The 22,219-nt window shown below is 38.8% G+C and overlaps 2 protein-coding genes across 3 annotated transcripts; both read left to right on the forward strand.

The window, feature by feature from the left end:
- Window positions 1-3,057: 3,057 nt before the first annotated feature.
- On the forward strand, window positions 3,058-14,490 carry LOC131307671 (uncharacterized). Its single transcript, XM_058334304.1, has 13 exons — window positions 3,058-3,234; window positions 4,046-4,295; window positions 5,976-6,105; window positions 6,205-6,307; window positions 7,633-7,756; window positions 8,149-8,214; window positions 9,035-9,073; window positions 10,175-10,255; window positions 10,340-10,387; window positions 11,797-11,847; window positions 11,957-12,025; window positions 12,843-13,076; window positions 13,948-14,490. The coding sequence occupies exons 2-13, from the start codon at window positions 4,146-4,148 to the stop codon at window positions 14,197-14,199; spliced, it is 1,347 nt and encodes a 448-aa protein (XP_058190287.1). The 5' UTR covers window positions 3,058-3,234; window positions 4,046-4,145; the 3' UTR covers window positions 14,200-14,490.
- Window positions 14,491-15,671: 1,181 nt separating this feature from the next.
- Window positions 15,672-21,897, forward strand: LOC131307670 (MLO-like protein 13). Of its 2 annotated transcripts, none has more exons than XM_058334303.1 (14): window positions 15,672-15,975; window positions 17,062-17,119; window positions 17,623-17,840; window positions 18,340-18,456; window positions 18,815-18,872; window positions 18,987-19,066; window positions 19,600-19,674; window positions 19,760-19,848; window positions 19,937-19,986; window positions 20,080-20,120; window positions 20,381-20,590; window positions 20,668-20,735; window positions 20,974-21,034; window positions 21,397-21,897. In XM_058334303.1, the coding sequence occupies exons 1-14, from the start codon at window positions 15,859-15,861 to the stop codon at window positions 21,613-21,615; spliced, it is 1,461 nt and encodes a 486-aa protein (XP_058190286.1). In that variant the 5' UTR covers window positions 15,672-15,858; the 3' UTR covers window positions 21,616-21,897. The 2 variants fall into 2 exon arrangements, with proteins under 2 accessions (XP_058190286.1, XP_058190284.1); XM_058334301.1 differs by having other exon boundaries at window positions 15,673-15,975; window positions 18,815-18,875.
- Window positions 21,898-22,219: the final 322 nt, after the last annotated feature.

Below are 22,219 nucleotides of genomic sequence, written 5' to 3' on the forward strand. Positions count from 1 at the left end.
TGTCAGACCTCATAGATGAACAGGGTGAGCATTATACCTTGGAAGCTTTCGTAGCCGAGGTGCTGGCCAGAATGGAAGAAGAAGCGGAGCAGTAGATAGAAACCCTAGTCTACCCTCCTTTTGTTTAATAAAGTACTCTTGGGAGAATTATGTTGTAATATTGAGCTAGACTCTATTTAGATTTTCAATGAAATTGCCTTCTTTAACGTACCCAAAATTGGGGGCGTTACATGGGTATTAGGGGGGATTGAGAATGGCCTCTCTCACTTGATATTAACAATCCAATCTCTTCCTTGCCAATACACAAATACGAAAATAGCCTTCACTAATCCCATCTCCTTACCTATCATATCTCATGTGATGTATACTATCAATCCAATCATATTCCACGTGAAACAAACACGATATTAATAATCACATCATCTAATCTCATCTCAAACAAACATACTCATCACCAATCCCATCTCTTTACCAATCTCTTCTCATTACCAATCTCAATCATAATTCCATCGCCATACGAATCCCAATGATAAGCACCCGAGAATGTAATGTAGGGTGCGCTAGTTTCTAGTTTTAGTCTAATTTAATTACTTATTAGTTATTATTAACGTGTTTGCTCGTATAGTGCCCTAGTTCTATTTTGTAGGTAAATTGCCACAAAAGGGAGTGTTCGTTGCATAAGTCATGTCTTTGCCCGAGCAGAACCTGTCATGGCCAAGGCAGAGGTTCATTGCCCGAGCAGAACCTGTCATCGCCCGAGCAGAAGATGGATGGCCAAGGAATTGCCCGAGCAAAACAAGACTTGCCCGAGCAAGAGGCAGACAGCCAAGGCAGAGAGAGGCAGCCAAGCGTCGAGTTAACGACCTCGGCATTGATGTCAAGCGATAAGTCCCATCGATGCCGAGCCCCTTAGTGATCAAGACTCTTATCCACCTCGGCATCGATGGAGAGATCCATATTACATCGCTGCCGAGCAGCTTAATTGTTTAGGCTGTTAATAGCTTCGGCATCGATGGACTCCAATTCTTTACATCGATGCCGAGCCCCATAGCAGAGCTTCCTAAGGCCGTTGCCATCGATGCCGAGGGGCTTAGGAGGGGATTTTCGGAGCATCTAGGGAATATTCCAGGCGCGGAGCTTAGAAGTATAAAAGCTTATTTCATTATTTTGTACCAGGGGGTAGACTTAGATTTGCTTACCTAATTTTAGATCTAGATCTAAATTCAAATTGTTCTTGAGTGTTCTTGTTGTTCTTCATTTTTCCAGCTCTTAACTTTTAATTTTCTGCCCTTAGTTGTTACTTTTTGTTATTGTCTCCTTTATTAAAGTTGTTTATCTTCTCCCGATCTATCTTAATCTCTAATTTTCTTCTAGTGTTGTTTTTCAATTATGTCGAGTAGTTTTTCACTTGCTTTTATCTCTCTAGATATGAGTGAGTAGTTTCAAGGGTTAGGTCATGGGATAATTAGCATCTCATGGCTCGGGCGAAAATTGCATTTTGCACCCAATAAAGCTTTAAACCTTGATTTGAAAATTGATGTGGGGTTCGGGTTTGTTTGTCAAATTACCGAGGTGTTAACCTCTTTGATCATGTGTAGGTGGGAGCATCGTCTACCCACCACACATGATGCTTAGAGCTCTTTCGCACGAAGTATTTGCCAAATGAATTCTAGAGCTAGCTTGATTCTCAAATCATTTTATTTTTCGATTTGAGAACTTTAACCAAGTATCTTAAATTGTGTAGTTGGGTGAAAAGTGTGATTTAGTTCGGGTCTTGGGTGTTAATAATTCCTAGACCTAGCCTGTCTTTTCTCTAGTTAATTCCTTTTAAATTTAGCCTTTTATCTCCACCGTTTAAAGTAAAACAAAGTTGGCTGTCTAAAAGCCGAAAGCCCGTACTTCCATCTACAAATCCGACCAAGCCATATAATTATTCCCTTGGGTATGATCCCGAATTTCCGGTTTATTATGCTTCAAACGACATGTTAAACCCTACGCTTGGGGTATTATTCCGCATCATTATTATCACCGGAATAATCGAAGCACCCAACTATCTATTACTGTTATCAAATGGGACATTGATTCCTCTTTAATCATTTGTGTTGTACATTTGATTCATCTCTAGATAGTGGTGTACACGTGTGTCAAAAGACAAAAAGTAGTGGCAAAAATACAAAGCGGGAAAGTGAAACTTGAATTATTTTGAAAGTGGAATCTTGTGAGGGAAGTTTTGGGAATTGCGTGGTATATATGTGGTTGCAGAAAGTGTGTAGGGATAGAGGAATATGTTTTTTCAGTGCAACAGCTATTATGGTAATTTTATTTTCTGGTATCTTGTCTCTGTCATTCTCTTTTGCCTGTGACTTCCGCCTGGATGGTCGTGCGTGGGACAAAATATATTTAAAGCCCTAGAAAACAGATTTTAGGGTTATGAACATCATATTCAAGAGAGAAAAAGTTGTAACTTATAGACAGAGACTAGGTGAGTTTCTTTAATTGATTCAGTTCAATCCGTTTTATATCCCAACACATTCTACAAAAGGTAAGGAACCCCATGGTCACGAGCAAGGGTTTGGTTTTTCGATTATTTCTACCGACCCATATATTGAGAAAGAGAAGAAAAAAAGAAAACAATGTTTTAAGTTTGAAAAAATCTGAAAACAAAGCAAATTGCATAATGTTGTGCACAACATCTCAATGTGGCAATGTTTCATAGGTAAAAAATAACGGGATTTTATTTTTCAATTTTTTTGCTGTATGTAAAAAAATAAATTGTATGTTCAAATCTGCTGAAATCGTCCAAACCGATCCACTGAACGATTGACGGATGGAGAAAATGATAATATGTCACGAACGGAACGGATTGAAAACTGGACTGATCCGCTGACAGCCTTTGTAGCATGAATCTCTCACTTTTTTTTTTTAAAGATTAGAAATAGAAATGTGAGAATTATTGTTTGGAAATCGAAATCGGAGGCCAATGGGCCTGTAGGCCGTTATTTTTCAGTTATACGTTGGGTCGGGTCTACTTTCAGCAAAACCGGGTCGGGCAATCGGGTAGTCCCTGATTTCGGTCCCCTTCTTCTCTATTCGATCCCCCAAATCCCTATTCGCCATTATCACCACACATCAGCGACCTTCTCTCTCTCTTCCTCATTCTCTCTCCTATAGAACAAACCCTAGACCTCCAATTATCCTCTCGCAGAGTCCCATCACATCCTCTACGTCTTTCTTGTAAGCACAAATTCTCTCTCCCGTTACTCACACATACCTACACGCACATGCACGCATACACACACGCACATTACTGTGTACACGCACGTGCAAGTATTTTCCTTTTGTACTATGCACGCATGCACGATAACGAGAACGTCCTTACATTCGGAAAAGCTGGAATGAAATGAATTCTAGGGTTTTGTATTGCTTTGTGCTTCCCCTCAATTATTCTTCTGAAATTCGTGCCAGTGGTTTGTCATGATGTAGTAATGGAGTACGCGTTTTGGTTTTTGTTGTAGTGGTGGGTATGAAAGCAAAGTGAGAGAGACTGGGTTCACTTGGACAGGAGCTTGATATTTTCCAGTTATTGTGTATATGTATGTGCATGTATTTGGTTTTTGTACCATATACATAGGCACGTCCTTACTTTCCGAAATGCTAAAATAAGCTGAATTTTAGGGTTTTGTATTGCTTTGTGCTTCCCCTCAATGATTTTGGCTGAAAGTATTGGTTTTTGTAGTGGTGGCATAAAAGCAAGTAGAGAGACTGTTCATTTGGACATGAGCCGACGTGAGTAGACTGTCAGTCTGTCAATGAACATACATAACGTGTGCATCTACTACATCCACATTATATGTATATATGCGTGAGCACGTATGTGTTTATATGTACTTTATACACAGGCACAATCACGAAGAACGTCCTTACATTCGGAAAAGCTAAAATGATGGGGTTTTGTATTGCTTTGTGATTCCCCTCAACAATTCTTCTGAAATTTGTGCCAATGGTTGACAAAGTTGTAATGGAATGTGGGTTTTGGTTTTTGTAGTGGTGGCATGAAAGCAAAGTGAGAGAGACTGTGTTGATTACTCAAAAGAATCGACACACGACGCCTAAGCGATTGGAATTGAGAAAGGATATGAGCTGACATGAGTAGACTGTCATTTAGGCCTCGTCCTCTTGACATTCACAAGAAGCTCCCAATTGTAAAATCTGTCAAGGAATTCGAAGATGACGAGACCCCCACGTCTACTCGTAATTCGCAGATTATGCGTCTCGCTGCAGAGGCCGATACTGAGGTACCAGTTCAGCTTGGAATTCGATATATTGGTTCTATGTTCTGTTGTAGTATCAGTTACTTCTTGGTTGTTGTTCTTTATCACATAACAGCAATACAGTTTATGACTGGTAGTCAGTGAAGCTTATATTAGTTTGTGTAGACATGGTTTATATCTTCATCTTACAAAGGTCTGTTCACAACTATCTTTTCTGTTTTTTCTTGTTACTTTTTCGATTAGGACAAGCTTTATAACCCCTTTCGTGCATGAACAGTCACTCGCACACAAAAAAAAATAAAAAATAAAAAAACGAGCGTGCAATCACTTAAAAGGTTGGGAACATGATAAATCTGACTTTTGTGTGGTAAAAGTCGATTTTATTAAACCAGAATCCCAAGATACAAGAGGACTCAGTCCTTGATTTAGAAAAACCAAAGCTCCTGAAAAGAGTAACAGAAGGAACCAAAAGGAACAAAAAAACACCTAGCCCTACATCAGATTATCTAACATGAATACTCCCTAAAACTTTTAGGGAGAACCCCCAGCACAAGCAAAGGTCCTTGTTGGCTGCAGATCTGGGATAATCCTTCCATGAACTTACTCTGGTCCTAATACCTGCTGCAATTGCTTCAATCAAAATATTTGCAGACTTCACACCCTACCAAACACCCTAGCGTTCCTTTCCAACCAAGTGTGGTAAAGTGCAGCTGCCAACGAGAGTTTAACCACCGCAGATTGAAAGGACTTATGTCTGCAAAAGTAGATAGCCCATCCAAGCTCTGAACTCCAATTGCTAATCCTCTGCTGAACCAAACATTTTAGAAGCAAAGATTGTCACGCTTCTTTAGCAAACCCATAGTCAAAAAAGAGGTTCTGGTAAGTTTCAGGGGGCTGCGCACACAGAACACAATTTGCATCAACATTCATGCCCCAAGTCCTTAACCTGTCCTTAGTGGCAAGTTTCTCCATACAGCAGACGCAGCAGATGAATGCCCACTTAGGCACCCTACCAGAAAGCCAAACCACTGAAGTCCACGGCATCCTTACCCCAGGAGGTCTGAGGTCTCATAGACTTCCAAGTGGATCTCATACAAAACTGCCCACCTTATTATTTTCATGATAATATGTTTAGCTTCTCCCTCTGTACAACATCATTTGAAACTCGAACATTCAGTGACCACTAAGCCCCACCAACCCACACTTAAAGAAAGAACATATTTCTTGATGGAGAACATCCATGCTGATATCGATATCATGGTGGCTATTGAGCAGTAGCCTTGCAAATAATGCATTCAAATGCACCCTGTTATAGCAGTATTTGCAACTCAAAACATCATGTCATTTCCCACTTTCGTCGTACAAGTCTGTTGCAACAGAAGATCAGTACCCTGTGCAACAACAGAATTATCATCTCTTATGCTTCATAGTTGGAGCATTGGGAGGGACTGAAGAATTTTTCTTGTCACCTTAAAGGTCCTGCTTTTTTTCAGGGTAATGTCAATAAGGATTTTGCATTCGTTGGACCACTTAAAAAAAATTCCTGCGAATTTAAAATGTGCCTCTCCAGAAATGGTGTTGTAAGACATAGATACAGTGACCCCTGTATTTGTATTCCAATCAGTGGGAGTTCAAGATTTTGTGTGGGAGCAGATTAGTTTTTGTGTCTTCAACTTAACTGTTCTGAAAATTTTGTTACTTTAGGTGCAGCAAGTTCCTACGAAGAAAGTGGCTTCTGAAATCCCTACTCCAGAGTTTGTTGTTGTTGACACATATGAAAGAGATTATTCCCGCACTTTCTCTCAACCAACTTCATACTTACGAGCAAGAGGAGGTTTGGGAACTATGTGGATTTTTTTTATCAATTGTTATTGTGGAGATTAGTTTGGCAAAATATCAATTATTCTTGAACTAAATGTCAAAACATTTGTAGCTCGGGCTGAGCTTGGAGAATTTGTGGAGTATGATGTGGACAACGAGGATGAAGATTGGATTCAGGAGTTCAACGAAGAAAAAGAGCTTCTTACCCCTGAAATGTAATTGTTGTAATGTTTTTCTGATTCTTGCTGTCATTTGTCCACTAGTTTTACGTTTACAATGGGGAAAGATTGTTACCTTGTAGGCCATAAAAAGGTTGTAGTCTAAAAGTGACTTTCTAGAAATGTTGTAAACTTGCTAAGCTGGTGCTATTATGTGTTAAGCCATTTTCAGGATCAAATGTCTGACTGAATATAAGATATCCTTGGCCGATCATGTAGTCTGTCTGTGAGCTAGTATGCAGAAGGTTCTGATATCCTGTTCTCCTTGTATGCTCCCATCAATGTGTTAAATGTACTCACTTCATTTCTTTATCTTTATCTTCATGAACCTGTTAAAGTTTCTCTCTCTCTCTCTCTCTCAACTGTGTCTAAGTATTTCATTTTTCATTCTAGCATGCGTTTGCAGTTTGAAAACAAGACAATAGTAACATACCTTTTACCAGCAACGTCTCCTAGTAGGGACCATACCTGACCTTGTAATGCCAGAGGTACCTTTAAGAGGCTTCCATAGGTTCATGAATTTCTTGGAACATGGAGGGTCCATAGATTAAATGTGTTGTAGACTTGTAGCATTTGTACAGGATTGCTTATTTTGGGTGATTAGATGATTCGATATTTATGATGATTCATGTTTTCTATTTTTCTGAGCTGAACCTGGTGTTGTTTGAACTGATATCTATTTGTTTATATCTTTTTGGTATTATGTTATTTACAGGCTTACAGTCACTGTCGATAACTTCATCTGACTGACGAGTGTCTTCTTGTTTCGGGATGGCAATGAGTTGGATGATTTCTGTTCTTTCATGTTTTCTTTAGTGTGGCAATTATCTATGGATACCCCAGCCCCTTATGTCTCATCCTCCCCATAAAGAGACTTACATTTGTGTCCCCTCAAAATACTGATAGGCAAAAAGTTTTAGTTCAGTTTGTCTGTAGCTACTTTTTCTTGCATTGTTCCTTAATACTCTTCTCTAATATGGTTGTTCACTTTGGCATCCTTCTTCTATAAAGCTAAATTAAGCCGATTCTACCCAGTTGCCTTCTTAAAGGTCTTGCCTACAGTGCTAAATGCCTGTTATTGCTGTTCCATGTCTGTGAGCATTTGTATTTCTACAGTATCGGTTTGCCACATTCAAATTGCACACCAATCTAGTATTTTGTTGCTTATGCTTGCAATATTGTCCATTGCTATATTTGTTCTCTTTCATATGTCTGTTCATTTTAGTACCTCTGTTTCTCCCTGGTTGATATATGTTTTTTTAAAATTACTTGGCTGTAGTTCATTTGCTGTTGTACTCATATGGGCATGTTTGTTTGTGCAGTTTTGAAACTGCCCTATTTAAATTGGAGATATTGGATCATAAGGCACGAGAAAGAGCAGGAATTATAACTCCTACTCTTGGCTCACCCGTTCCTGTACTTCTACAATTCGATGCTGCTGCTGAGGTGGAAGCCTACTCCTTTTCATAGCTGAAAATATGTTAGTGGATCTAAGGCTCAGAAAGAGCATGCTTGTTGCCACTGTTTTAACTTCTCAGTGCAAGAGCTGTATTTGCTACATAATCTGAATGTAGATGGTCCAAGGAGCTGTGCTCCTGCAATTTCCCAGTTGACCTCATTCTTATCATGCTTGAATCACCTTCGCGATTGGAAATAGGATTTTAGTGTTGTAATCTGTCGTATATTGTTTTTGTGCACAAAAGTGGAATTATCTAGATTTTGGTGCTTTCCATGAGAATTGTAACTGTAACTGAAAAACTCCATATTCTTTGAGTAACTGTTGTTTTTCTGTTTTTGTTTTTTGGGATTAACTTCTATTTGTTTCCTTGAAATCCTAGGCCTTACTTCCCTTGTCCATAGAATATGGAATTTCACAGTGCATCTATGATTACTGGAAGGAAAAGGTATGCATCAATTACCATATAACACCTTGCATTTTTTCAATGAAGTCGTTACGCTCCTGATATGGAACTATTGTTAGGGGCTTTCTCTCTCCATTCCCGCAGAGAAATCTTGTTGGTAAATTACTAGGGCTTTAACAAATTCAAGAGTATTTTTAGAAGAGTAGATTATGTTGGTATTTTTTTAAAAATTACTAAGAGAAGCATATGTCTATTGCCTGTAGTTCTTGCCAAGTTGCCTCTCTCCATCCCCTGAGAAATCTTGTTATTCTTTATCTGTGTTGGCAAATTACTAGTGCTTCAACAAATTCAACCGTACTGGAATAGATTATGTTGGCATCCATTTAAAAATTGCTAAGAGAAGCAAGCCGTCTCATGCCACTAGACAATGACAAATTGTAGAAGACATCGGAGGTTGCGGAAGCTTGATATAAACTGATAACAATATTGGCTTTTTGCAATATGTAAGTTTGGAATGTAGATTCAATGTCACTATAGTGAGAGGAGTCGAAGGGTTCACATATCCTTGTGGGTCTCTCTTCTCTAGCTTAGTTTAACAATGAATACTTTTGTCATTAAGTAAACATTCGGATGTTGGAAATGAACAGTGGCACAGGTGTTTGGCAAGATAGCGAGGCAAAAACAATGAGCTTCTTATTGCCCAACTTTAGGAGCCCTTTTAGCTGAATATAATTGATCTTCTATTAGCCAGACTAATGGTCCATTCTTGGCGGCTTTTTTACTATTGATGCTTATTCAGAAACACGAGTTAGAACTCATGCTTTTCCCTTTTTCTTCCTTTTTTTCCCAATCATTATTGCAGCGTGAACGATGGCAAAAGCCTATATTGCGACGTCTGCAGGTTAGCCTTCTAGGTTTATGGTAATTGCATTATGGCATTTGTTGTTTGACTTGTATTTGATCAAATTGATGAAGCAAAGTGTTCATCTATGATGTTATCCCATAATTTTTGCTCGTTTTTTTAAGATTATTCACTCAGCATTATTTTTTTTAGGAATTGAGTTTGATATTCTATACTTGTTCCTGCACTCCTTCCATCACGAATACTGTACTTGGAGCCATTTCAAAGTATCTATCGTGGAGAAACCAAATGCTACTGGTTTAGCTACTAGATCCCACGTGTCTATGATCATTGTCTGAGATTTATGTTTGTTCCTATTTAAGAAACAACTTCAATTCTTTTCAAGGTTACTTTCTAAATTCAAGTTTCTTGTACTTAGCTATTTCGGTTTGCTTTTAAACCGTTTCACCTTATTTTGGTTTCATGAATTAGGTCCAAAATGAATAAGTAAATGGTCTTGTTTGCCATTTTACTTCGCTCATGGTCATACTTATGTCATCATGACTATAGTCTACACTTGCTTTACTCTTCTTCCTTGTTGCAGATTTGCAATATACGTTAACCTGAAAATGCTATCATTTTTGTTTGTGCATATGGCTTAGAGATATTTACCACCCGTCTAGTTTGCTTCCCCTTGGGTTTAGTAGGCGCTTTCCTCTGGGATTGAAAATAGCTAGAGTTTTTTTTTATCCTTCTCTTCATTGCAAATGATTGATCCTAGCTAACAAAGGTTAGCATTTGCCATATAGTTAAAAGATTCAGTTAACCTTGGCTGTTAATTGGAAAGTGAGTGACAAGTAAGAAGGGGAGTGATAAGTGGAAATCATTCATTTTGAGAAGGTGCGTAATAAGTGAGTGATGTAAGCGAGAGATTATAGGTGGTTTGAGTAGAGTCACAAGACAATATCTGGGATTAATGTACGCATTCCTCAAAATTAGCTATGCTGGCTACTTTCAAACATTCTTTGCTTGCGTGTTCAAACTGACTTCTGCGTCATTATTTGTGCATAGTTACCCCCATAATACTTTATTGATGTATTGTAGCTTCAACTGCAACATGATGGGCTATTTTGCATCTAACATGCATATTTGTTTTCACAGCCTCCTCCACCATCTAATGATACCAACCCATATAACGTGTTTAGACCAAGGGAGAAGGCCCACAGACTTCACACAAGAAGAGTAAGTGGTGCTTTCCTACTCATAATTATGGTGAACCTCATTGATAAGATTTATCATTTTTAACTTTTCTTGTTTTCATATCAGATGCAAAGGAGGGAAAACAACGTGCAGTCGTTTGAAAAGCTTCGCCAGGTGAGTTCAACATCACTTGAAGTAATCGTTCATGTTCTTGGTTTAGCCCTTTGTGCTCAAGTGATATAGCTGAAAAATCACTCGTTTGAGCTCTCCTTCTCCTTGTAATCTGAGAGTACCCTGGTTTTTTCATGATTACTATTGGTTGCATGATTCTCTGCAGCAGTGATATTCATGGTACAGGGAGTCATATTTACACAACAATTCTAGCCTCTAACAAAGGGTGTGAGAGGCTAAAAGTGGAGAACAAGTATCAGTCTCCATGGTCTTTTAGAAATGCAAAAAACTGTAGAACGACCTCCCACTCTCCTATGCAGCATTTATTGGCGTAACCTCGAGTTTACCGGCCCACAGATTCAGAGGCTCCATGAAATCAAATTTATGCCTCACAGGATGTTTAAGCCCAAGTTATTTGGTAGTCAGGCATGGTCCCTTATATCTCTTTGAAACTTCTTCTAACGCACCAATGTGGGACAAACATTGGGGTATTACAATCTTCTGCACTTTAGTAAGCAACGTCCTCGTTGCAATGCACATGGCCCAGCAACCTTCCCGGTGGCCATGGTGTAGCATTCAGCTCCCTCCACGTAGACCGGGGCTGTGCTCTGATACCATTTGAAGCAACATACCCTTTACCGGCCCAATAACTTGTTGGGGCCTAACCACATGGCCCAAAATGCTTAAGCCCAAGTTATTTGGTAGGAAGGAATAGTCCTTATATCTCATTGTTGAAACTTCTTCTAACCCACCAATGTGGGACACAAATTGGGGTATTACAGTTTATTTCCAATCCGTTCTATTTTTCGCTGTTTACGCTGTTTTTCTCTATATGTTTGATTGTTTGCATCTCCACATGGTTGCACATGAGGGAGGGTTTTGTATTGCTTGATAGACATAGTTGGCGCCTTCTCGCAGAGCAAGTGGCTTTTGGGACAGTCGATCTAACCAACCTGAAATGACATGCTTGTGCGCAGATGATGTTGCAAACTACTTTAAACGGGATACGAAATTCATTGGCTTAGGTCTTGCAATCTTTTTCAAAAGCGCTCATAGTTAGGGGTTAACCTTAAGTGATTTTGTGTTCTCTATTCTAAGGTATTGACATTCCACAACAATCAAATTAAGAAAATGGTACATTTTTTTGTCGCATTTCATAAGTGATCGGCATAAATGCTGTCACCTCGTCTTATTTTGTTTGCACTCTTTTCTAGGTAAGAACCATGGAAAAATTATAATAAAAATGGATAAAAAAATTCTCTTAGTTTGAAATCTGTCCCAGGTTGTTGTGATTTATAATCTAGTGTGGTTGGAGTTTCCAATATTATCTCAGGGATAGTTGCACATCACATTTTTCCTTGCTGGTTATTGACTTTGATTTAGTTTATTTGTTTTCAATTCGTTATCGACAGGTCAGGCGCAACCTTGACCAAGCCAAGACCCTACTGGAGGCTTTAATCAAGGTGATCCCCCTTTATTGTTCTTTTTATTTTGAGTTATGTCTTTATCTGGTCATGAATTTTTTGCAATCAATTCTTTCTCATTCCTGACATGATAGATTACTGTGTGCAGAGAGAGGAGAAAAAGAGGGAAGTCACGGAGAGCGAAGTCAGCCTTCAAAGGATCCAAATGAAGTACAAGGTATGCATGGGATGGTATTTGACATCAGAAACTGTAGTAATGTGTTTAATTTTGCAGTTTTCATTGTTAAGCAGCAGAGAAAAGGCTATGCGGTGCCTACTGACATATTTGACTATTCAGTCCACGAGAGAGCCAGATATAATCCCGACTCCCTACTTATGTTACTATTAAGTGCGTTGGATATCTTCCGGACTCCCTGCTTGTGGATCTTTATAATGTTTGCATAATAGTACTTCACGAGTTCCTCATAGATGGGTAGGAGAATCATGTTTTCAAATGTTGGGGTCGTATACCTGGACAGGCGCAAGATTCCAACCTTGGGCTAGTGAAAGTGTATTGGAAGACAGATTAGACTTGTCAATTATCCCACCCCCTTCCTCACGTGCAACCTCGTCTTGCATGGCATGTGGAGGTGCACATATTCATAGATAGAATGAATGACAGTACAGTGGGGAGAAGTATAATGCAAACGAGGAACAAATGCAAATGGAGAGACTTGAACCCAAGACCTCTCCCAACCTGACCTCTGATACCATGTCAAGTTACTAATTTTCCCCAAAGCTTACGTTGTTAGGAAATTGGCCCAACAATGTATATCATGCTATCTACCAAATAACATGAAGCAATTTGTAAACATATACTACTATAGTAATAGAGTTTTGAAAAGTTTTGGGGAGGCAAAGGCGTCCACCAGTACCTGGAACTTCATTCCAGTCCATCACGTGGAATTATAATTCTTATTGCTTACCTTTCTTGTCATATGGTGGGGATATTATACTCCGTAATTGATTGGTGAGTGAATCTTTATGCGTTTCAGCATGAAACTGAGCTCCTTGAGGACAGCTTGGCTCTGCCTGGATTTCCTTCCTTCGCAGGAAAATTTGGTTCAAGTGAGGAGGAATTCGTGGACTCTGATGATGTTGCATACAGCCGTCAGAATGCACGACAGAATACGCCTTTTGCAGACACCAAGCTGGTGATGGTTTCTCCAGGAAGCATCAAGCGAGAGTTCAGGAGGCGAAATGCCCCAAATGGATGGCTTCAGAAATTGGTAACTATCACTTATGCCAAATTAAAGTTAGCTCTTCGCTCACATTTTCATTGTTAGCAAGGATGGATGTAGGATTTTTACCTTAGGGGGACGAATTTTTTATGCAACAAAAATGGGTGTAACAAAATTGTTGAACTTGGGGGGACAGTACCTTTATAACAGACAAAAATAGATGTGTTTCCTTCAAAAATTGGGTGTGCAGTCACATCGACCCTACCCCACATTGGTCCATCCCTGCTCCTCCCCTTCTACACTATTCGAGTTTAATCCATGGCAAAAAGGCCTTCAAAATTTTAATTTTGCGTTTAGGTTTGTGGACTTAAAGTTGACGGGTTTATAATTCAAGAATGATGACCTTCAATTTTGGGTCCAAGGCTGTATTTGAGCTTCAAATTGATGGATTTTTTATTAGGGAATTGATTTTCACACTTCCCTTTTTTGTCTTTGAACAAAAAAATTTACACACTTTCAATGCAGATAAACAAAAAAAAGGATTGTGGATATCAAAAAGGAGAGTGTGAAAATCACTCTCCTTTTATTACATGAAATCCTTGTGTATGTGATCGTACTTTTATACTAATTTCAACCAAAACTGAATGCATTATTTCAACCTTCACTTTAGAAATACCCACGTTCCTTCTTGAGTGCCTTCTTACAATTGTATAGAAGCTTGACCACAAATCCACATATTTCATATCTAATCATCCAAATGGGGCTTAAACTTTCTGCTCCTACCAGAGATTCACAGGTTTAACATCTTTGTTGGGGAATTTTCGAATTGGTCAAATGTATGACAAAGATCAATGGTTAAAAGCCCGCTAAACGTTGGCAATGCCTTTCTCATGTCAGTTTTGTCATGGGATTAATGCAGGATCCACTTGAGCCGGTTCTGTTGTTCACTAAACCTCTAGTTCCAGAAAAACTGGCGGCTGTAGGAATTGTGCCCCCATCAAGTTCTCCGATGACAAACATCGCATCTGTCCGTTCACAGAGCTTCCACGGGAGGATTGGCCGAGGGGGGCGAATTGTATTCGACAGATGGAATCCGCTTATGCATACACCAATCGATTGTGGTGACACTTTTTATATACCTCCAAAACCCCGTCCTTCTATGCATAACTGATGCTCTGCTGGTGCACAAGTGGACCCATTCGAAAGTGATTCACTCTCTTCTTTAAAGGTGGCGAGGCATTGAGGAATGAAGAGATTAGTGAATATGAGAGGTCTAGTTACGGGTATATGATGCAGAGGCATGAAGGCAACTTCCATTATAATTTGGAAAGTGGTTGTATTTTTGGTATGACAATGCCTCATCACAAGGAAGTTTGGCCATGTTTTGCCTCTGCCCGTTGTAGAATAATTGTGTTCTTTGCTTAAAGTAATCAAGCTCTCTCTCTCTCTCTCTCTCTCTCTCTCTCTCTCTGTTGCAGCTTCTTTCCGAACAGGAGGTCTGTTTTATTAAGTCTTATTTGTCATTCTGTTTTAATAAGTCTTATTTGTCATCCATTCCTTCCGCGTAAGTATGACAAAAGTATGTGACTATGTTCATCAGATAGATCTAATTTTTTCCCAAATGATTTGTGCACCGTGGCCTACAAAATAAACAGATGGGTTATCAAAATGAGACTCGGAGGGTTTTACATGCCCTAATCGTACTGTCCAATTCCAGAGACTACAGAGAATCGCCCAATTCTCACCCAGAAAGTGCAAAGGTGGGCATTGTATTGCCAATAATATGCTTAATGAGCGGCTAATGCCATCCCAGACCCAGAGGTCTCAAATGGAATATATTTCTCACTTTCCAGGAGGTCCGCACAAGGAGGTTCATACTCCAAGAGAAATTTTCCCAGAACACAAAATCTGCTTTTTCGGAGATATTGCTTGTATGATGCACAAATAAATTTTGTTTTCTCTTTGCTAGATTGCTTGTAATATGGTTCATGTTTCACCATTAAGAGCAAGGAAGAACCGAGGGACGGATGACCTCCAACGACCGCCCTACTTTTCAAATTTTTACAGGAATTATAATAGTTTTTATTTCAAATATGTTAGAATTATATACGTTCGCCCACCCAGCATCATCTTGAACAATTTCAAACCTGCCCAGCCAAAAATTTTGGAAGAACATTGAAGTTTCAATAAACTATATTGTAATAGTTTCAGTAATATTTTTACAACTTATGTTGGCAAATTAATATCACCTTTATATGTTACAATTTTTTTAATGTTCGCCCACTCAACCTTCAAATACTGCATACGTCAGTGATTAAGAGTTCTTTATTCAAATATAAACTGTGAAAATCTAGTGTCATGTCATGTTAAATGGATCTTGTGCACCTAGTTTTGAACTTATAGTTTTTGGATATGAAATATCTCACGTATCCTTTGATCCTTGGAAACAAGACCAACCAAAAATTACATTGCTGTGCCCTTTGGTTGTGCCATATTTATGGAAGGGTCTACGTGTTCAAAGAAGAAAGGAGGGCAAAACGGGAAAACAGAGAGAAAACGGATGGCGGGAAAGTTACCTGCCAATTTTGTCTAGAACAGACTTTGTTCGTTACTTGGTCCCCTTGATTTCCTTTCTTTTACTTTCACTGCATATTATTCCTTTCCTCGGCTCTCATATAAGCAATGCCATGCCATGGCATACAAGCCTCTCTCTCTCTCTCTCTCTCTCTCTCTCTCAATACATATATGCATGCTGAGTCCTTTCACGTTCTCCACAGCAGTAAATTCATAGTTGTTTCTGTCAAAAAAAATCTTAGTTAGATCGAAGAAAATGGTGGAAGAATCTCGGTCCTTGGAGTATACTCCGACGTGGGTAGTGGCAGTTGTTTGCTTTGTTATCGTCCTCATCTCTCTGGTTGCTGAGCGCGGCCTTCACCGGCTTGGAAAGGTATCCAAGAACATTTCCCTCTCTTTTTCTTGAAACTGACATTTTCCATCGAAATCCCAAAGGAATTGTATAATTATCACCACATATTGAGTAATTAAAGATATTAATTCAATCACATTCAAGTTTTTATATCGAATTTTTGGTGGAGAAATTGGTTGGTTTTTGTTAGGGGTGGCAATCTCAACCCATATTTTCTAACCCGTCCATATCCGCCCACTTATTGCCCAACCCAACCCGCCCAAATTACATAATGGATTGATATGGGTTCAACCCATATTTACATGGGTTTAGATGGATTAAAAATGGGTTCAATATAGGTTGGAATTAAAAGAACCAAATCTGGTCAAATAACACGGAAGTGCTGTTTACATAAAAAACACAGAAGTGCTGTTTCCACTTTCCACATCTGGTCCTGGGGAAAAATTTCCAGTGCCAATATCTGCAGCCCCCATTTTTTTAAATTACTTTTCGTAATTTTTCAGAACCAAATCTGGTCAAATAACACGGAAGTGCTGTTTAGCTTTTCGTCGTAACCTTCGGGTTAATCGTTCATCTCGACGAGATAAATTGATTCCCGTAAACATTCATCCCCCTCCCCCCAAAGAGGCGCCAAACCTTTACAACCACACTTTGAAAGACAAAAAATATTCGCATTTGTCAATTATGCGTCAAACTTTTGTAACTTTTTATTCGTCTCGTTGAGAGGAATAGAAAAAGTAAAAAATAATGATCAAAACTCATAATTTTTTGAATAAAGATGAAATTAAGTTTTTTTACAATAAATATTTTAAAAAAAAGAAAAGAAAAGAAAAGAAAGGAAAATGGGTCGGGTCGGGCGGGTTTGTGTTTGACTTGACCCATATTCGACTCAACCCGTTTACTATTTGACCCGTGACCCGTTTCCAGTTTCAACCTGCCCAAACCCACTCAGATCGGCCCATTTGTCACCTCTAGTTTTTGCTCATCCCTTTTCCATGTTCTATGTGTGCTTTTATTTTGTAGACCATTCTTTATCTCTTTTGGGAACAATTTTTAAGGAGTGTTTTTTTTTTGGTCTACTAATGTTTTTATTTGACTTGGGTTCAGTTGTTGGAGCATAAGGACCAAGATGCCTTATTTCGGGCCTTGGAAAAACTGAAAGAAGGTTTGTCATTGCTGGCTCTTATTTCCTTCTCTATATCTGCATGGTTTATTTCAAATATCTTTAATGCTAAACAAGGTTTTGACACCATAGTAACCACTCGAGACATACCATTAAGCATCTGTTTGTGTGCCTTTTAGTCCAATTTCTGGGATCTTAGGTATAGGTCAATGAATCCTATAATAAAAAAAAAAAAATAGTTTAAGGCACTTGAATGGGTATTTGCAGTCTGAGTCACGTTATCTTTCACTAGATCCTCTGCTCCCGCTCTTAGTTCTCGCTCCCGCTCTCAATCCTCACTCTTGCGTATTTTTATAGTTTGAAATATTATAAGAAGACACTTTCACGCTCGCTCTGTTACTTCTGCTCACGCTCGCGCATGCACATAATGTGACTAAGGTTGCAGCAACACCCTAGCAAATTAGCATGTTTCATAAGTCCAAATTAGCTTCCATTTTCTCTCTGTACGATGTATAATCTCGGTCTTTTCTTTCTGTTTTTGACAGAATTGATGCTTTTGGGATTTATCTCCCTCCTTTTAAATGTGTCCCAAGGTCTAATAAAACACATATGCATCCCTAGTCATCTTGCAAACTACATGCTTCCATGCAAATGGGAAACTAGTGCCTCTGAGATGCACCACGAACATCATTTTCAGCCAACTATGACAAATGGACGTCGGCTTTTGACCACAGATACTGGACTGGAAGATTGTAAGCTTAAGGTATCTTCTGTCGATTTGTTCAATTTGTCCGTTCTCATCATCATCTTGTAACATGCAATCAACATTGGTTGACTGGTTTAATTGTGCAATGAACATATAACAGCAACTAGTGCCTTTCTGTTCCTTTGTGCTACTGATGTACCAAAAAAGGAAGCTAGGGAGTAGGGCCATTTTCTAATATGTGACTACTGAGTACCCTAAAGAGAGAAAGGATAGTATTTTCCAAGAGATATATGCATTGGGAAAGATAGATTATCAGACAACATAATTGCAAAGTTATAGTAATTCACTTACAACATCCGTAAGTTACTGAATGCTGGATGGTCTCCATTGACAAATTCCACTAATTGTTTCAAGTTTTAGAGAAACTTGGGCTAGTTTGCGACATTGACACTATCAGCTCAGTGAACACAGGAGAACACTTAATTATATAATCCATCTTATAAGCTCTCATTCCAACAACTAATGGTGGCGTATCATTGTTTCTTCTTGTACTCAGGGAAAGGTACCCCTGCTATCAATAGAAGGATTACACCAGCTGCACATTTTCATCTTTGTATTGGCACTTGTACATGTGATCTTTTGCGCTACTACCATGGTTCTTGGAGGGGCAAGGGTAATGTATTTGTCGCTCTGACTTCATACCCTTTTTCTCAAACTAATTTACAACACTTCTGTTACAAAATAGTCTGTATCAGGACATGATTTTCCAGAGTTTTCATCTTATCGAATTGGCAAAACGTTTGTCTATGAGTCCCTTTAATTGTGATACCAATAAATAAAGAGACGGTAAATGAACAAGTACATGCATGCTTGTTAAGGCCCTAATGTGGCATTTCAAAGTATGGAAGCTTTAAGGTTCTTTCTCTTTTGCAGGTCTTATGAAAGTAATATGTATGTTGCTGCAATGAAGTTCTAATTTAACACATTGTTTTATGTTAACCTAACAACACATCCATTCATTACTCCCACAGATAAGACAGTGGAAGCACTGGGAGGATTCCATCAGGAATGAGATAACCAAAGCACATAGTGGTAAACTTAAGTTCCAAATTATTGTTTCAGAGTTCCAACCTTAAGGGGTGGTTGTCGAAGTCCATTAAAAAAATTTCTTTGACATAACTACATGATATTAATTGTTTGTAGTTCATACTCATCACATTCACCTTTTCAAGCAACGCGCAACCACAGGCCATTGGAGGAAGTCAGTTGTTGGAAGTTGGATGGTGAGTTTGCTTGGCACAGTTAACAACACTCAAATTATTGGCAATAGGTTTGTGTATTGACTCTAGCTTCTTCAAGCCAAATAGCCTTCGATTATCTCTACAACCTATTGGTGCTAAACAGTCCACTTGTATATCTGGAATAATTCCACATTCGTGTCTCCAATAAGCACAAAAACTGACTTCCGGTCTTTTCAACATAGATATACTAGAAATTCTGAGATCCAGACATGATAAGGGACATGGTACGTAAGAGAAAGAACTGCAGATTATATTGTCCTTATAATTCAATTACCAAAGGATCTCAAATCTTCGAATATCCCCACAGTGTCCAAATATCTGGTTGTAAATCCAACTCTTTGGCTTTCAGATAATTAGGGACACTGAGAACTTCTCAAAAGTTGATAAATATAAACAATTACATGTCTGTTTACACTTCATACAATTGGTTGCGTGGTTTTATTTTGGAAATTTGAGTATCGGGTGGCTAATCTTGCATTCTAACACCTTTTTGGTTCTTATGAGTGTTTTCGTAGATGTCATTTTTCAAACAGTTTTATGGCTCAATCACAAAGGCAGACTACATCGCTCTACGATCAGGATTTATACGGGTATTGTTCTCACCATTTACCAGACAGTCATTTTGTTTGTTAGTTTATTTCAAATGCTAAAAAACTTTGGTTACCAATTTTATAGGCTCATTGTCCGACATCGCCTAATTTTAATTTTCACAAGTACATGGTGCGGACGCTAGAAGTTGATTTCAAAAGAATAGTTGCGATAAGGTATAACTATTGCACAATATTCTAGCACTATATTCCAACTCATAAGCTGATTTTTGAGCTAAAATTGTTGACCAATCTGCAACTTCAGCTGGTACTTGTGGCTCTTTGTTTTCATCTTTTTGCTTCTCAACATTCAAGGTAACTTAAATTTCTCTTTGTCTAATTTATGCACTTCATCATTTCCTTTCCTAATACAGATCTAATCCTTCCCATATGGATCAAAAATTGCAGGATGGAACACATTTTTTTGGTTATCTTTTCTACCGTTAATAGTAAGTAAACTGGTTTCCCAATTTCTGTGTCTGGTTGTGGAGTTTATGTGGGGACAAGAAAAGGCAGAAAATAGATTTCTTAAGCTAGTTTTCTCTTTGCCATGTTGCTTTTCTTTTTCCAATATTTATACAACGACGAGGAAAGGTAAAAAATGGATTTTGTAACCTCTCTCGCTTTATGAATCCAACATCCAAACACCACCTAAGTAATGAGCTAGTGCACATATTGTAAAGAGTAATGGAGTTGGGTGTGATTGCAGCTTCTGCTCCTCGTGGGTGCTAAGTTAGAAAACATAATAACCCGCTTAGCCCAAGAAGCTGTAGAGACAAAGACAGATGGCCAAGAAGCACCACCAGTGAAGCCTTCTGATGAACTTTTCTGGTTTGGGAAACCGCGACTAGTTATTTATTTGATTCACTTCATTTTGTTTCAGAATTCATTCGAAATAGCGTTCTTTATTTGGATTTGGGTAAGCTGATTTCTATCACATTTACATTAGTTTTCATGTTTTTAGCACTTTTTTAAAACGAATTATCTACTCTCCAGAGCACATATGGATTCCATTCATGCATAATGGAGAAGTTGGGCTTCATTATCCCAAGACTTTTCATGGGGTACTTTATTAGTCTCAAATCGCACTTTCCAAATTTCACTCCTATTTCAACTGAGTCTGGATTTGTTCACTTGATAGGTGGTTGAACAAAACCCTCATCTCACATCGGTTAAACCAGTGGGATCCTATATCTGAAATAAGACCCATGCCGCTTTTTTAAACGATGAGAGATAAGGTTTTGTTTTCTGTGTTTTGTCCTCATCTTATAACCATGCTCATTGTATTGTTTGTTTGGGCAGGGTGCTTGTTCAAGTGCTATGCAGTTACAGCACCTTACCTTTGTATGCACTTGTCACGCAGGTAAATAAGCCCCAAAAAATAAGGATTAAGGGAAGATAAAATACTTTCCTTCCTCCCTTTGTTTATTCCTACATTGGGAGAGAAGAAAAAAAAAATCATGGAAAATCAAGTGGATAGACATTTCCCTCTCCACTTTCTAACTAAGTTGAAGGTGATTGTCCTGTTCAGTTTTTTTTCCTCCATATTTTCTTCAGAACCAAACAAGGAAATGATATTTTCCTTTCTAACTTCTTTATTACCAAAACCAAACCAGAAAACTACCTGCTGTCTTCATTTCCTCTCCTTCCCCTTTTCAAATCCCCCAAACACAACCGAAGTTTAACATGCTTGTTTTCTGTTTCATCGCACAACACTGAATGGAGATGGGAAGCATGTTCAAACAAGGAATATTTGAGAAGGATGTGCAAGAAGGTCTTGATAAATGGGTTGGAGACCGATGGAAAAGAGGGACGCAGCACCACTCACCTCAGATTAAAAGAATGGCCAAAGAATCATTTGAAGATGACCGTATTGTAGAAGAAACACCAGCTGTTGATGAAGGAAACACGACATCGATTATTGAGCTTTCTCCTCGTACATAAACTCAGATTTCATCTCCTAGCCTTGAGCTTGCCTAGCAACTGTTAATCAGGGTTCATGGACTCTTCAGAATGTGCCAAGTATCCGTCTAAACAAAACACAATTGGATGAGAGTAGGAAATGTGTCTGGCATTTTTCAGCGGCACATTCTCCTTGGAAGCACTTTTATGTGAACAAGTTTATTGCAGAGCTATTCATAAATGCTAAACTATTATTCATGAAATGATCTAAGACACCTTGTACACCTGATTTACCATAAAAAATTGGGAAAATTTCAGTTTGACCCCTTATGGTTTGGGCCGGGTGCAGACACACCCCTCCTGCTTTGAATATCACCACATAACACCCTGTGGTTTGTGGACTAATGTGCACAGTTAGAGTTTCTGTCCAATTTAATGGGAGGTGTGCTTCACTCGCCAATGTGCTTCACTCACCGGTGAAAGGGTGGGGATGGCAGTGACAAGCAGGGTAAAGAGGGCATTGGGGCTGAAGATGTTACGACGGTCGCAGTGGCGGACGAGCTCGTTGGTGTTGGGCAGCCATGGTGGAATTGACTGAGGCTGCCGATTCGGATTTAGGGGCTACCGGAATTTATTTTGTGTGGTG

This window comes from Rhododendron vialii, chromosome 11a, assembly GCF_030253575.1.
Source record: "Rhododendron vialii isolate Sample 1 chromosome 11a, ASM3025357v1".
Classification (NCBI taxonomy): domain Eukaryota; kingdom Viridiplantae; phylum Streptophyta; class Magnoliopsida; order Ericales; family Ericaceae; genus Rhododendron; species Rhododendron vialii.

What these genes read in the sequence shown, in the direction of transcription:
- LOC131307670 (XM_058334301.1), top strand. Translation starts at nt 15,859, where the DNA reads ATGGTGGAAGAATCTCGGTCCTTGGAGTATACTCCGACGTGGGTAGTG. An exon ending in CAGTTGTTGGAAGTTGGATG is followed by an intron (nt 19,067 to 19,599) that starts GTGAGTTTGCTT and finishes GTGTTTTCGTAG; the next exon opens with ATGTCATTTTTCAAACAGTT. An exon ending in TGTATGCACTTGTCACGCAG is followed by an intron (nt 21,035 to 21,396) that starts GTAAATAAGCCC and finishes CACTGAATGGAG; the next exon opens with ATGGGAAGCATGTTCAAACA.
- LOC131307671 (XM_058334304.1), top strand. Translation starts at nt 4,146, where the DNA reads ATGAGTAGACTGTCATTTAGGCCTCGTCCTCTTGACATTCACAAGAAG. An exon ending in ATACTTACGAGCAAGAGGAG is followed by an intron (nt 6,106 to 6,204) that starts GTTTGGGAACTA and finishes AAACATTTGTAG; the next exon opens with CTCGGGCTGAGCTTGGAGAA. An exon ending in CGTTTGAAAAGCTTCGCCAG is followed by an intron (nt 10,388 to 11,796) that starts GTGAGTTCAACA and finishes CGTTATCGACAG; the next exon opens with GTCAGGCGCAACCTTGACCA.